This window comes from Microplitis mediator, chromosome 10 (assembly GCF_029852145.1).
Source record: "Microplitis mediator isolate UGA2020A chromosome 10, iyMicMedi2.1, whole genome shotgun sequence".
In the NCBI taxonomy this organism is placed as follows: Eukaryota; Metazoa; Arthropoda; class Insecta; order Hymenoptera; family Braconidae; genus Microplitis; species Microplitis mediator.
Window position 1 is genome coordinate 19,694,215 of NC_079978.1, and position 13,079 is coordinate 19,707,293.

General features: G+C 28.7%; 2 protein-coding genes across 12 annotated transcripts in view; one reads left to right on the forward strand and one right to left on the reverse strand.

Annotated features, from left to right (window-relative positions):
- Nucleotides 1–13,079, forward strand: part of LOC130676567 (glutamate receptor ionotropic, kainate 2-like) — a 297,696-nt gene that overhangs the window by 145,090 nt on the left and 139,527 nt on the right. For all 11 annotated transcript variants that reach the window (XR_008991438.1, XR_008991439.1, XR_008991440.1 and 8 more), the window contains exon 3: nt 9,415–9,576. Coding sequence is in view for 8 of the 11 variants with exons in the window: in XM_057482888.1 (XP_057338871.1) it covers nt 9,415–9,576 (162 nt within the window). In the remaining 3 variants the exon portion in view is untranslated. The remainder of the gene's footprint in view (nt 1–9,414; nt 9,577–13,079) is intronic.
- LOC130676571 (transcription elongation factor SPT6-like) lies at nt 1,529–2,498 on the reverse strand. The gene is made up of 2 exons (XM_057482897.1): nt 2,384–2,498; nt 1,529–2,203 (listed from the first exon to the last, which is right to left on the reverse strand). Exons 1-2 carry the CDS (start codon nt 2,390–2,392, stop codon nt 1,613–1,615), a joined length of 600 nt encoding a protein of 199 aa, XP_057338880.1. The 5' UTR covers nt 2,393–2,498; the 3' UTR covers nt 1,529–1,612.

Consider the following 13,079-nt stretch of genomic DNA (forward strand, 5'->3'; position numbering starts at 1 on the left):
TTTGCTTGTTTTAATTAAGAGTTTACTTGTCTGTTAACTTTTGGAAAGAAATATTTATTTCCTCGAGAATATTAAATAAAAGAATCCCTAGGAATTCAATAAAAAGTATAGGATGTCTTGTAAGTTAGTTCTGATGAAATCTTGTAGGTTTAAAACAATTTTCTTGAACGAAGAATATTTTGTCTTCTTTCTGGATTGCAAAAAATATTCCGGGGCCAAGATTCCTAGTAGCATTGTCTTAAGCAAGTTACTTGAAAAAGTCCTTCAGCAAGTTTCTTATGAAAGATTCGAACGAGACTAGAAAAAGATGGACTCCTATACAAAGTTTGGAAATCGGCCCTAGATCGGGCCATTACTAGGCCAAAATGTCGATTAATGGCTCAGCAATGGCAATTTTTATTGGCTGATAAACGGCTTATAGCTGGAATGATAACCTCGGCCCATTAATGGCGCTCGACTATCGGCCGATTAATGGCAGCCAGCAATCGGCCAAGCACGCAAATAAATTTAATTTAAAAAAACACGTTTTTTGGATTCAAAATGACCAATAAGAAATATAGAATTGTTTTTTTTTTTTTTTTTTTTCAATAATAATTAGTAATTAAGCTAATAGAGGGGAAACGATTTATTACATCTGAAAAAATTTTTTTAGAGTATTATAAAACCAAAAATAGTTGTCAAGAGAAAGGAATACATTCTTAATGATGAAAAAAATTAAAAAAAAAAAAATTATCATTTTTTGGAAGGGGGTCTCTCTACCCCACAAAAAAAAATTTTTTTTGCCTTCGTATCCAGCAATGATGTGAAATGTAGTTTTTTTTTTTTTTTGTATATTACGGATAAAAAATTTAATTTAATGAAATTTGATCAACTTTCAGAAATTTTTTTTTTCAACTCTTTTAAAGGGTACCTCATTGTACCCGCCAAAAATAAAAATTTTATTTTTTAACAGCAGCTAAAAATTTTGTCTATTTACCTTGAATATTATTAAAAACAAAAAGATTTAACGTATTTTAGGCCTCGAAAACTTAGTATTTCCTTAAGTGCCCCCTTTGCTCCCCCCCCCTCCTCCCCTATATTTATTTTTAATTTATTTAATCACGGCAGTGAAATTAAGTTCAGTCTAAGTCGAAAATTTATATTTCAGAACTAGAATTTTTGAAAAACTGAAACTTTAATAATTATTCCCATTTTTAAAGACCAGAATTTAATCACAATTTTGAAAAATTAACCAGAGACTCTATTTTAAGAAATTAAAATTCTCTTGCCGCCTACTAAATTACAATTTTGATTTCCTTTTGACAGAAATTTTTGAAAATTTTTAAAAAACCATACATTTTATTTAACAATGTACTTACCTTAGACTAAATTATTAATTTCCGCATCGTATTGGACATCAACTAAAGTTTAAAATCTAAAACTAATTTCTTATAAACTAAAGTCTTAATTACTTTTTAATGGAAATATTTACAAAAATAAAAAATTGGCATTCGTATGATTTTTGTTTATTAAAAAATAAAAAACGGCATAAAAATTATTTAATTTGTACAGAAGTAGTAAAAAATTTAAAATAAATACATACAAATATATAAAATAAATAAATAAATAAAAATCAAGCAGTTGAACATGTGACATCTGAAGTATCATAAGTGACAGAGTTCGGGTTCCTAGCGTGATTTTTGAACCAACGTATCAACGACTTAAACTTCTTGAATAGTTGGTTGCGATATTCGAACCCCTCTGGGGTAACAGTAACGTATTCATGGTAACATAGAAATAGAGGCACATACGATAGTAAAAATTTTCCAGGATATTTTTTCGAAGCTGAAATAATGAATGGAATTCTACCGGGGTTTTCTTCCTTCTGTTTCCTCAATACTTGTTCAGCTTTGCCACCGGACCCAAGAACCTCACTGCGATAGTACTTGGATTCAAGTATTTCTTCGGCGTTATAAGCCATCGCGTTGATATGCGTCGCCATTATTTGATTCGGACTTTCAAATTTTTTAGTGCCGATCCACAAACTTCGTCCCATTGTATAATAATTCGGCTTATCCGTTTCAGTTACTTCAACGTGCTGATAAATGTCGTCAGTCACTTTCCAAGTGAATGTAAAACGATCGTTTGAATTGCCACTGAAAACAGCTTCCCCTCGTTTCAAATTCTTCAATAGTTTCTGAGCTTCAGGAGAACTTTGATTTTCCTAAAATTTTTAATCATAAATTATAATCAACGAAATAATTAAATACAGTAAATTAAAATAATTATTTAATTAAATTAAAAATTTATTTGACCTAATATATTTCATTTAAAATAATTATTTGATTCAAATTAAATTCAAAATTCGACTTCAATTATTTAAAAAAAAATGGAAAAAACTTACGGAATTCATTTTAGCAGGAATAATTTTTTGATACAGATGCTTTCAAACTTAGACGAGTAACTTCTGTAATATTGATCAACAGTAGGATGAAGTATGATCGTGATGCTCAAGAGCTACAGGACAACTAAACTACATCAGAGTGTCGGCTGCACTTTAAATAGGCAGCAAGTCCGTTTTGTTTAAAGGCCCAAATTAAGGAAGAGGGGACACTAATTGCAAGTTCATTGGTCAGAAGAATTTTACAAAAGTCATTTAAATGTCATTAGTACTTACAAAATTTAAATGGTAATTCAAAGGAGACTGTGTGTATTATAATAGACAAAGATTTCGGCAGACAGACTAATTACGCAGGTCAAAATTGACACCTCATAATGGTCTGGTGCCATTAAATGAACCCACACTTATTTACTTTTAATGTTTTTAATCCTATAATGATTGAGACTTTGTCTACCTTTCGTCAAATGACCATTAGATTTTATTATATGGGTACTTAAGTATTTACACCTTAAGTGTGAAAAGGACATAAATGACATTATGATTGAGACGAGACGAATGGGAATTTTTTTTGGAAGCAGAAATTATTAGGATTATACGAGCATTTAAAATAAATGAATTACGAAGTAGGAATTTTTAACAATTATCATTTTCCCTTAATATGTTAAAATATTCAGGAAGATAAGAATAATTATTCTCCGTAAAATAATATTTTATATTATGCCTGAACCAATATACTTCTATAATATATTGTAATTGTTACCATAAGTTTCTGCCGTGTATTCTTATAATTATCATAATAATATACCATTCAGATAATTTAAAATTAGAGATTAAAAATAAAAATAGATGTAAGCTCTTACCACAAGAACTAAAAAAATTTTTTTATAATACGATGTGAAAAGTTCAGAAATAATTTTATTATGTTAAGCAGTTTTACAATGTTAGAATAAAAAGTTTACATCTTTTAATTATTGTACCAGAAAAATTATGAAAATAATCATTGTTGTAACTTTAAAAAAAAAATAATCGGCTCAAGAAGAAGTTATTCTATGAATTATATAATTCATGTACTTTTAAAAAAATCCACGATATTCTCGGGTTCTTAATTTATTGGAGCATGAGTAATTTTTAACGCCACCAACTATTTTAACGAAGGTTGGGAAATTTATATTTAACGTAAAATGTTGACAGCACAAATTATTTTAATGAGCAAAGTGTTGTTGAGTTTTTTAGAAAACAGAGCTATATTCGTTTGTTGAAATAGATTAATTACTCGATGAAGATAAAGAAACAAATTACATTTAAAGATAAGAACATTTCACTTATATTTTTTGAAAGATTATTCTACAGTTCCTACTTCTTATAGTTTGATGTGAGAATGAAAAAAGGTCAGCATAATTACCACCAGCTGATAAATTAGCATAATATAGTCTCATATTTATATGTTCGAGATGTCAACTTTTTGACTTTGCAAATTTGATTTTTACTATATCCCGTGAAAAAATAAATTAGATATACCTAAAATTTAAATTTCGGAACTGATCTACGCAGATCTAAAAGCATCTTAATATTATACCTGAAAAAAAAACGGTAAATTAAACCATGAATCGAATAATTAAAACTTCGAAATCTGATTGTCTCTGTACTTAGACGGGCTTAGCATTCAATAAATAGTAAATAATTAATTTTTAAGTCTGCGAAAAAAAACGCCGCCTGCTGGGTTCAAACCTGGGTCCTTTCATTTACAGGTCAAAGCTGCTACCGCAACGCCAATACACAAACTTAATAACACGAGGTCTTTTGTCATATTCCTTTACCTACTATCCGGGTCAAGAAATTAGATCTGTTTTAAAATAAATGATAAATTCAAATATTTTGTCTTGAATTTAAGTTTATAAATCGTATTTATTTTATATAAGAATTTAATCTGTTTTTACCCGTACTATTCCTTATCCTGGCCAATAGACTTATTTTCGTATGATATTTAGTCTGTTTTAAATCGCGTTTAGACTAAAAATAGTCTTTTTTATTATAACTCGAGGTCTGTGTTCAATTGTTTTTAAGGACAAAAACAGACTTTATTTACTATAATTTTTAGTCTGTTTTTAATCGCTTTTAGATCAAAAATAGGACTTTTTACAAATATAAATAATAATAATAATAATATAGATTCATAAATTTATTTTAATTTTCTTGATATTTGAAACATGCTAATACGCTTCCGTAACAAGATGTCACAAGAATTTTGATGGTTTCTAACGCCAAAATATTTCCGATTTTATCCAGTAAATAAGAAAAATTTCTTGACATTTTAAGAGTTATTTTATTACTTTTATTCAATACTATAAATATTCAGTCAAGACAATTAAAACATAAAGCTGTCAAACTTTCATTAGCTGTCGAAATTTTTAAACAAAAGACACTAAATAAATAGTAAACAAAACATAATCAATTCTTTAACTTCATATATTTTTCATAAGTATTGCCCATAAATAATAATATTACAAATCCATGATTTAATCTAGTTTAGTCCTGGCAAATTTTCAGAACTAAAATTTATTAAAGTTCAAGAATTAATTTAGTTTTGTCTGCCCGCAACGCAATTGATTTTTAAAACAACAGATCAAAAACAGCTTAAAATTTTTCATAAAAGATCAAAAACAGATCAAATAATCCAATTAGACTGAAATCAGGTCAAATTTTGCGACCTGGGATAACAACTAACTTATTCGACAAATTGAAAGACATTAATAATTTTTGTTTGCTGTGAAAAATTTCATTATTTTGAAAAATTCCATTGTCAGTACAAACTATTTCACAAGTATTTAAAAATAATTAATAATGATATAATACTACACTAATTTAATAAAAGAACTTTTGATTCGCGTCCAGCTCGATGTATTCAAAAAATAATTTCACTTCAAAAAGTGTTTCCTCCATTACAAAAAACAATGGATTCATAATCTAAAGCAACCCTTTGTAACTATTGTGTCTATACTCAATGTTACGCGTTTTTACTCTCTTACATTTAATTTCATTAAAATGAAAATTTTAATTACAATATTGTGACGAGGCACACAGAGGCTATACGAAAAAATATATGAAATTAATAATTTCGACTACGTTAATTATATTATTTTTAATTTAAAAAGTTCATTATAACTTTTTCCTTGTTCAGTCTTATATCAACCATAAAATATAATTTTAATATTATAATTTTGAAAATTTAAATTTTCACAAACAATAGTCACTCTTATTGCTATTGAATTGTCTTCTATAACAAAACGATAGGTACTACTGCCGATCTCCATTATCTTCTAATACAATTTGTTTAGGTATTTTATTCTCTACTCCGATTCTTCTCTCACTAACGTTCGATATTTCCCATTGTTCCGCGCAAGTATTGTAATAGCCATTGGTTTCTCCAATGTCTACTGATACAGCGCAAACCCATTTCAATTGAAGCTCAACTGTACATACCCTAGAGGTAGATCGAAAATGTCTTATTTCTAAATTTTTTTCTCTATTTTCTATGAAAAAAATTGACCATACAGAGAATCGAGATCACTATAGATAATTGTTCAATTAACAATATTAGGAACCAAAAATTGCGATATCATTTCCTCATCCAGTTTAATTTTATATGATTCAAGAGTTTAAATTATAAAATAATATTTCGTTGATTTTGAATGATTTAGGATTTCAAACGATTCTCAAAAATTTATGCTCGACAGCAAAATAATTCAGATAATTTCTGGCGGCTCCGAATTACGGTAAATTATGATTATCATCGTAGTTTACTCTTTTAAAATGAATCAGTGAAAAGTGCTGCAAATCAGTGAATATTCACTGCGAGTCAGTCTCAAGTATATCACTGATTCAATCTGATATACTAGAAACTATTTATGCAGTGAATAAGGTACCGGTGGATAATAAGGCCTAGCTAAGGGAGATTTTGAATGGAATGGAAAATATTGCATTTAATTATCGAAATGTATCATTAATCTTTATATCAATACATTAGCCATAAAATATATGAAGTAATGGTGATTTTTACCATAAACAAACAAAAAATTAAACTTTTACAAAAACCATACGAATAGGCCTTATTTAACTACGATAGGGTAATAACCCGGGTCGAAAAATTTGATCTGATTTTTGTCTAACGGACTGTATTTGGACTACTTGGTCTGTTATTGAACTTCGATAAAAATTTTAATCTGTTTTTGATCTACCCAGGCCGAAAAATTTGAACTGATTTTAGTCTAATTGGACTACTTGATCTGTTTTTGATCGTTTATAAAAATTTTAAGCTGTTTTTGATCAGTTGTATAAAAAAATAATTGCGTTACGGGCAGACAAAACTAGATTAATTCTTGAACTTTAAAAAATTTTAGCTCTGAAAATTTGCAAGGACTAAACTAGATTTAATCATGGACTTGTAATATTTTTATTTATGGGCAATATTTATAAAAAATATATTAAGTTACAGAATTGATTATGTTTTGTTTACTATTTATTTAGTGTCTTTTGTTTAAAAATGTCGGCAGTTAATGAAAATTTGACAGCTTAATTTTTTAGTTGTCTTCATTGAATATTTATATCATTGAATAAAAGTGATAAAACAACTCTTAAAATGTCAAGAATTTTCTCTTATTCACTGGATAAAATTGAAAATATTTTGGCATAAGAAAACATCAAAATTTTTGTGCTACGGAGAAAAATGTTGGCTCGAAATCTACCAATTTTTATTATGCTGTCGACCAAACTTGAAACAGAAAGTAAAGTATCCAAAAAATTACTATACTCTTCTAAAAAATTATTATGCTGCATCAAAATTATTATAATGTATGGAAGTAATTGATATTGAAGCTCATCGATAAGTTTCTCGGGCGTAATAAGTAATGTGATACAGTATAATCATTTTTTGTAAGAGCACGATAATTTTTTGGATGCTTTACTCCCTGTTTCAAGTTAAGTCGACAGCATTGTAAAAATTGGTAGGTTTCGAGCCAACATTTTCTCTGTGTGACATCTTATTATGGAAGCGCATTAGCATGTTTTAAATTAATAAATCTAGATTATTATTATTATTTATATTTATAAAAAGTCCTGTATTTGTCCTTAAAAACAATTGAACACAGACCAATAATTATAATAAAAAAGTCTGTTTTTAGTCTAAACGCGATTTAAAACAGACTCAATATCATACGAAAATAAGTCTGATATTAGCCTGGATAAGGAATAGTACGGGCAAAAACAGATTAAATTCTTATATAAAATAAATACGATTTAGAAACTTGAATTAAAGGAAAAATATTTGAATTTATCATTTATTTTAAAACAGATATAATTTTTTGACCCGGGTAAGGCCGACGGGTTAACTAAACTGTAATAGTTGAACTATACTTAATAAAATTGGTATAAAAAATAAATCATCACTTAAATTTAGCAACAATACTTTTTAAGAGTCAGAAAACTAGATCGCTTTGCTCAACAGCACTTAAAACTATCAGTATCCTTTTTAAGGGTTAGAAGACTAGATTGTTTTTTATAATTTCTTCTGCGCTACGACAGCATATGACGGATGATGAAATATAGAAGACAGGGAACATGGTATCGGGACTCTATAAACTCGTCGTAACATCTCTATGCAAGACCCTTCTACTAGAGTAGCCTTTAGCGGAAGCGATTATTTTAAATATCATTTCTGTCAATTAGGCCTTATTACCCGCAGGTACTTTATTTTTCACTGATTCATTTTAAGAGAGTACGGTGTTCGAAAGAATTACAAAATTTACGCTATTTTACGGTAAACGTACGGTATTTTCTGGCAAAAGTACGGCATTTGAACCGTAAAAGTGTTGCAAGCCTGCGGTACTTTACCGTAAAGTGAAGCATTGCACTGTATAACTGTAAATTGCCGTAAATAACCGCAAACTACCGTAGAATGCGGTAACTTTTCCGTGTTTTATGGTAAATTGCGGAAAATTACCGTAATTCGGAGCCAACAGGGTTGGAATGATTCAAAATGCTTAAGAGTTACGTCATCTAAAATCATTCCAAATTCGATTCCTTAATCGGGGTAACTATTCGAACCATTGAATGAGGGTTCGAGACGTGCACTTTTAAATTTTCCAAATTATTATTTTTTTTTTCGATCGAATTTATGTGATAGTCAAATAATTAAATTACTCAATTGATTCAAATACTTAATTGAATGAATTTTTAACATTGCTAAATCAAGCACTGAAATTTTGTTGAATGAACACCAAAAATAAGTTATAATTAGGGACAAGATTTTCGCCTCATTTTTGAAATAAGTAGTTCAAATTTTTGATATTACGGAGATAATATCGGTTTTAGTAAAAAAGTTTTCGAAGAAAAATTGTAGGAAATTTAATTTTATTAAAAAAATGTCTCTTATGATTTTCTTATACGATCAATATTTTTACCGTAATTTAAAAATTAAGATTCATAATGAATCATTCAAAATTTTGTTAATTATGAAAATCTTAATTTTGAAATTTTGGTAAAAATATTGATTGTATAAGAAAATTATAAGAGACATTTTTTTTATAAAATTAAATTTTTTACAATTTTTGTTCGAAAAATTTTTTAATGAGACCAATATTTCCCCCGTAAAATAAAAAATATCACATCACTAATTATTCATTATTTTTAAATTAACGCAAAAATCCTGGTCCCAGTTATAATAAAGATATTTTAGTTTTCGTAACGACGCCGATCATTGAAAAACAGCCATAATTACAAGGACGGCATTACTTTCAGAAAACTTGTCTGTCGTCCGCTGTATACAAATGCCTGTCATTATTTAACCGACGGGTTTGTTTTCAACAGAAACTTCTTCTCTCAGTTTTTTTTGTTATATATTACTACTATTAGTTGGCTATTTAAAGATAGGTCATTCGAATTTATGAAACCTTTATACTAGATGATAAGAAATAAAAGCTCTGAAAGTAAGAAGTGTAAAAAGTTAAAATTTTTTTTAATGACCTTTTCATTTGTTTTAGGTGCAATATTTACGGAGGATCAGAAAGACAGTCCCTCAGAGTTGGCATTCAAGTACGCGGTATATAGGATCAACAAGGATAAAAGTATTCTACCGAATACAACACTTGTATATGATATTCAATACGTGCCAAAAGACGACTCTTTCAGAACATCCAAAAAAGGTCAGTATAATAAAAAGCATCAACAAATAAAAGTCGTCACATAAATTGTATAAGCATACAAAGTTTAAGAGTTCTGTCTTAATGTCAAAATTTTATTTTAAAATTGATTTATATTTTAGTGTTTTGCTGAAGACTCCAAAAAATAGTTGCTTATAAATAAAACAAAATGACAGTACTAAATATGCCTGAGACAATAAATAAACATGTTTTTACGATATGATACAGATCTAATATGAATATTTTGTTTGAATGTATTGTGTACTTTAATATAATTTATGCGATTATGCAAATAGTAACATCACAATAAATGAGAAATTTGCTTGTTATAAATAAACACCGTCTATCGGAGCATAAAATGTGTCTATTTATATGACATACATGCATAGTTGTAGTGATATTAAATTTACGAGTATCCAATATAAGTATACTTGATTGAAACATAACTATATACAGTCCGCGTTGGTTGGATAGCCTCACCTATTTTTTTCAATATCTGATTCTTAATCAAAATTTTTTCTTCCTTCCGCAAATTATAAAAGTAATAGTAACATCCATCAGGGCTATCTAAACTAAATTTTATTTCATCTGAAAAAATTACTTGTGGCCATTTATCTATCCAACTCATATGTTCTTTTACGAATAAAAGTCGTGCTGATGTGTGTTTTTGATTCAAAGCCGATTTTTTCTTCAATTTCATTCTCTTTAGATGCTTTGCCCGTCTTATCACTCTTGTTACAGTTGAAATAGATGCTGCTGTTCCAACTTCTGCCGCTATTTGCCTCACAGTCTTAATGGAATTAGATGCGCACGAATTATCATTCGACGTTCCCTTGGCGTTGTTGCGAATTTCGTTCGACCTTTATAATTTTTTCCGTAGTTTTCATTGTTTTTCACGAAATTATTAATAACTTTAGCACTTCTATTCACTCTTCTAGCGATTTCATGATGAGAAAAAATTTTGATTAAGTAAAAAATTAATTTTATTAATTTCTTCAATACTTAACATTTTATTGCGCCCCATTTTATATAGTAACCAATTTTGGTGTTTTAAATCGATTTTAATTTATTCACCACGCTATAAAATTACAACATAATAATACGAAAATGAAACGTATTAGTTCCTTTGCGCAATAAATTTGACTGAGGCTATCCATGTGAGGAACTGCCGACCAGTGGCATGTCCCCCTCACGATATCCTCGCTTTGTTTCTCGAACACTAACAACATATCTTCTTTCCGTAACCCTTGCTTTTCACCATTTAAACGTTTATTGTGAGTCGTTTAGTTTTCGAGATATTTCGATTGCACAACTTGCCCCTATGATCAACTAGCCCTGCTCTGCCCTACACTAAATTGCATTTATAAACCAAAAATATATGTACTTGTCCACGTAGTAGCTTCTTGAAACATCAGTCACAGAAAAAATGACACTTCTTACGAAAATTGCAAATCTCATAGCATCTCATCAATTATTTTTCTCTACACAGTACAGTGGACTCACTAAGACCTATAAAAATTGGTCAGATTTGCGGTTAAAATATCTGCGAAAATTCTGTCGTATAAATCTCTAGAAATCGTGGAATAAATGGCTTATTTTAAGTCTACTTTTATTTTTGACGACAGAGTTATTGCTCATCCTTTATCTTTGTAACTCAAAAATCATAATATTTTTTAGATTTTAATTAAACTTTTCTTACAACCGAACTTTAAATTTGCAGACTGTCATAGAAAAACTGAAAAAAATATTCTAGGATTTTTTAACCAATTCATTGCTCTGTCTACGATTTTCCTATGAAACGTACGTCTCCTTTTGTGAATAGTCGAACTATTTTCAATACCTCGCCATCTAGATGTTTTGCGTAACAAACTTGTTTAGAATCAACTAATGTATTATTTGAAGCAAGACATTTAACGGTAATAATTTCAACATCGTGATATCTGAAACTTAACAATTATCAATTAAATATTATGATTTACGTTTGTCACACAATAATAATACTAGCATAACTTCAATTTTCCCTCGTTATTGATTAAATCTCTCGTGATAAATCTCAATATGGCACTCAATGCATCATAATTAAAAAACTGCCGTACAACAACTCTCTCAACAATGCCGACGTAAACATTGTCATAAATCTGTTCAAGTCATTTCCAATTTACGGCTATTTAAATTTCAATAAGAAACAAGTAATGATAAGAGCATAATAAAAAGTTTGAAACGCTTCGAAAAGTACAGCTTAAGAATTAATGTCATGTTAAAAATATTGATTCCGAACTATTGTTATGAAAATTCAAAAATATCCATTAACACAGGGAATTTAATCCTTTCTAACTAAACCAAATAATGACACTAAATCATTAGTGCGCGAAAATACTAGATCATTCGTTTTTGATTACTATTCTCTAATAGCCCGGGTCAAAAATAAAACTAGATTCAGGCTCGCTTCGCCTTATTTTCTTTTGAAGTTATCGATTTAAAGACGATTTTTCGATAAGATCTCGACTTTTTCGACTTAAATTTAATTTATTTCAACTTTTTGAAATTTTTTCATCTTAGTTTCAACTTAATTAAGTAATATTACTTCCGCCTTTATATACAAAAATTATTTCACCTTAGTTTTGACTTTTTCGTCTTATAATTTAAGTTGAATAAGTCTAAATCAAGTCATTTTCGACTTGATTTAGACTTTATCGCCTTATATTTTAAGTCGAATAAGTCTAAATCAAGTCAATTTCGACTTGATCTTGACTTTTTCGTCTTAAGATTTAAGTCGAATAAGTCTAAACCAAGTCAATTTCGACTTGATTTCAACTTTTTCGTCTTAAATCGTGACTAAGTAAGCCAGTTAAGTCTAAACCAAGGCGAAAACTCAATGTATTTCATATCTTCGTAAAAAAAAGTCGAGTTTGTCTTGTGAAAAACGGCTCCCAATTTTGACTTAGTAAACCAAGTCTAAATCAAGTTTTATTTTTGACCCGGGAGCGTTCAATAGTATTTTTCCGTAAGGGCGATACCCGGGTCGAAAAATTTGATCTGATTTTAGTCTAACTGGACGGTATTTGGACTATTTGGTCTGTTATTGAACTTCTATTAATGTTTAATCTGTTTTTGATCTACCCAGACCAAAAATTTGATCTGATTTTAGTCGAATTAGATTATTTGATCTGTTTTTGAACTTTTATAAAAATTTTAAGCTGTTTTTGATCTGTTGTTTTAACAAAGAATTGCGTTACGGGCAGACAAAACCAGCTTAATTCTTGAACTTTAAAAAATTTTAGTTCTGAAAATTTGCAATGATTAAACTAGATTAAAGCATAGACTTATAATATTTTTATTTATGGGAAATATTTATAAAAAATATATTAAGTCACAGAATTGATTATGTTTTGTTTACTATTTAATTAGTGTCTTTTGTTTAAAAGTGTCGACAGTTAATGAAAGTTTGACAGCTTTATGTTTTAGTTGTCTTGACTGAATATTTATAGTATTAAATAAAAGTAATA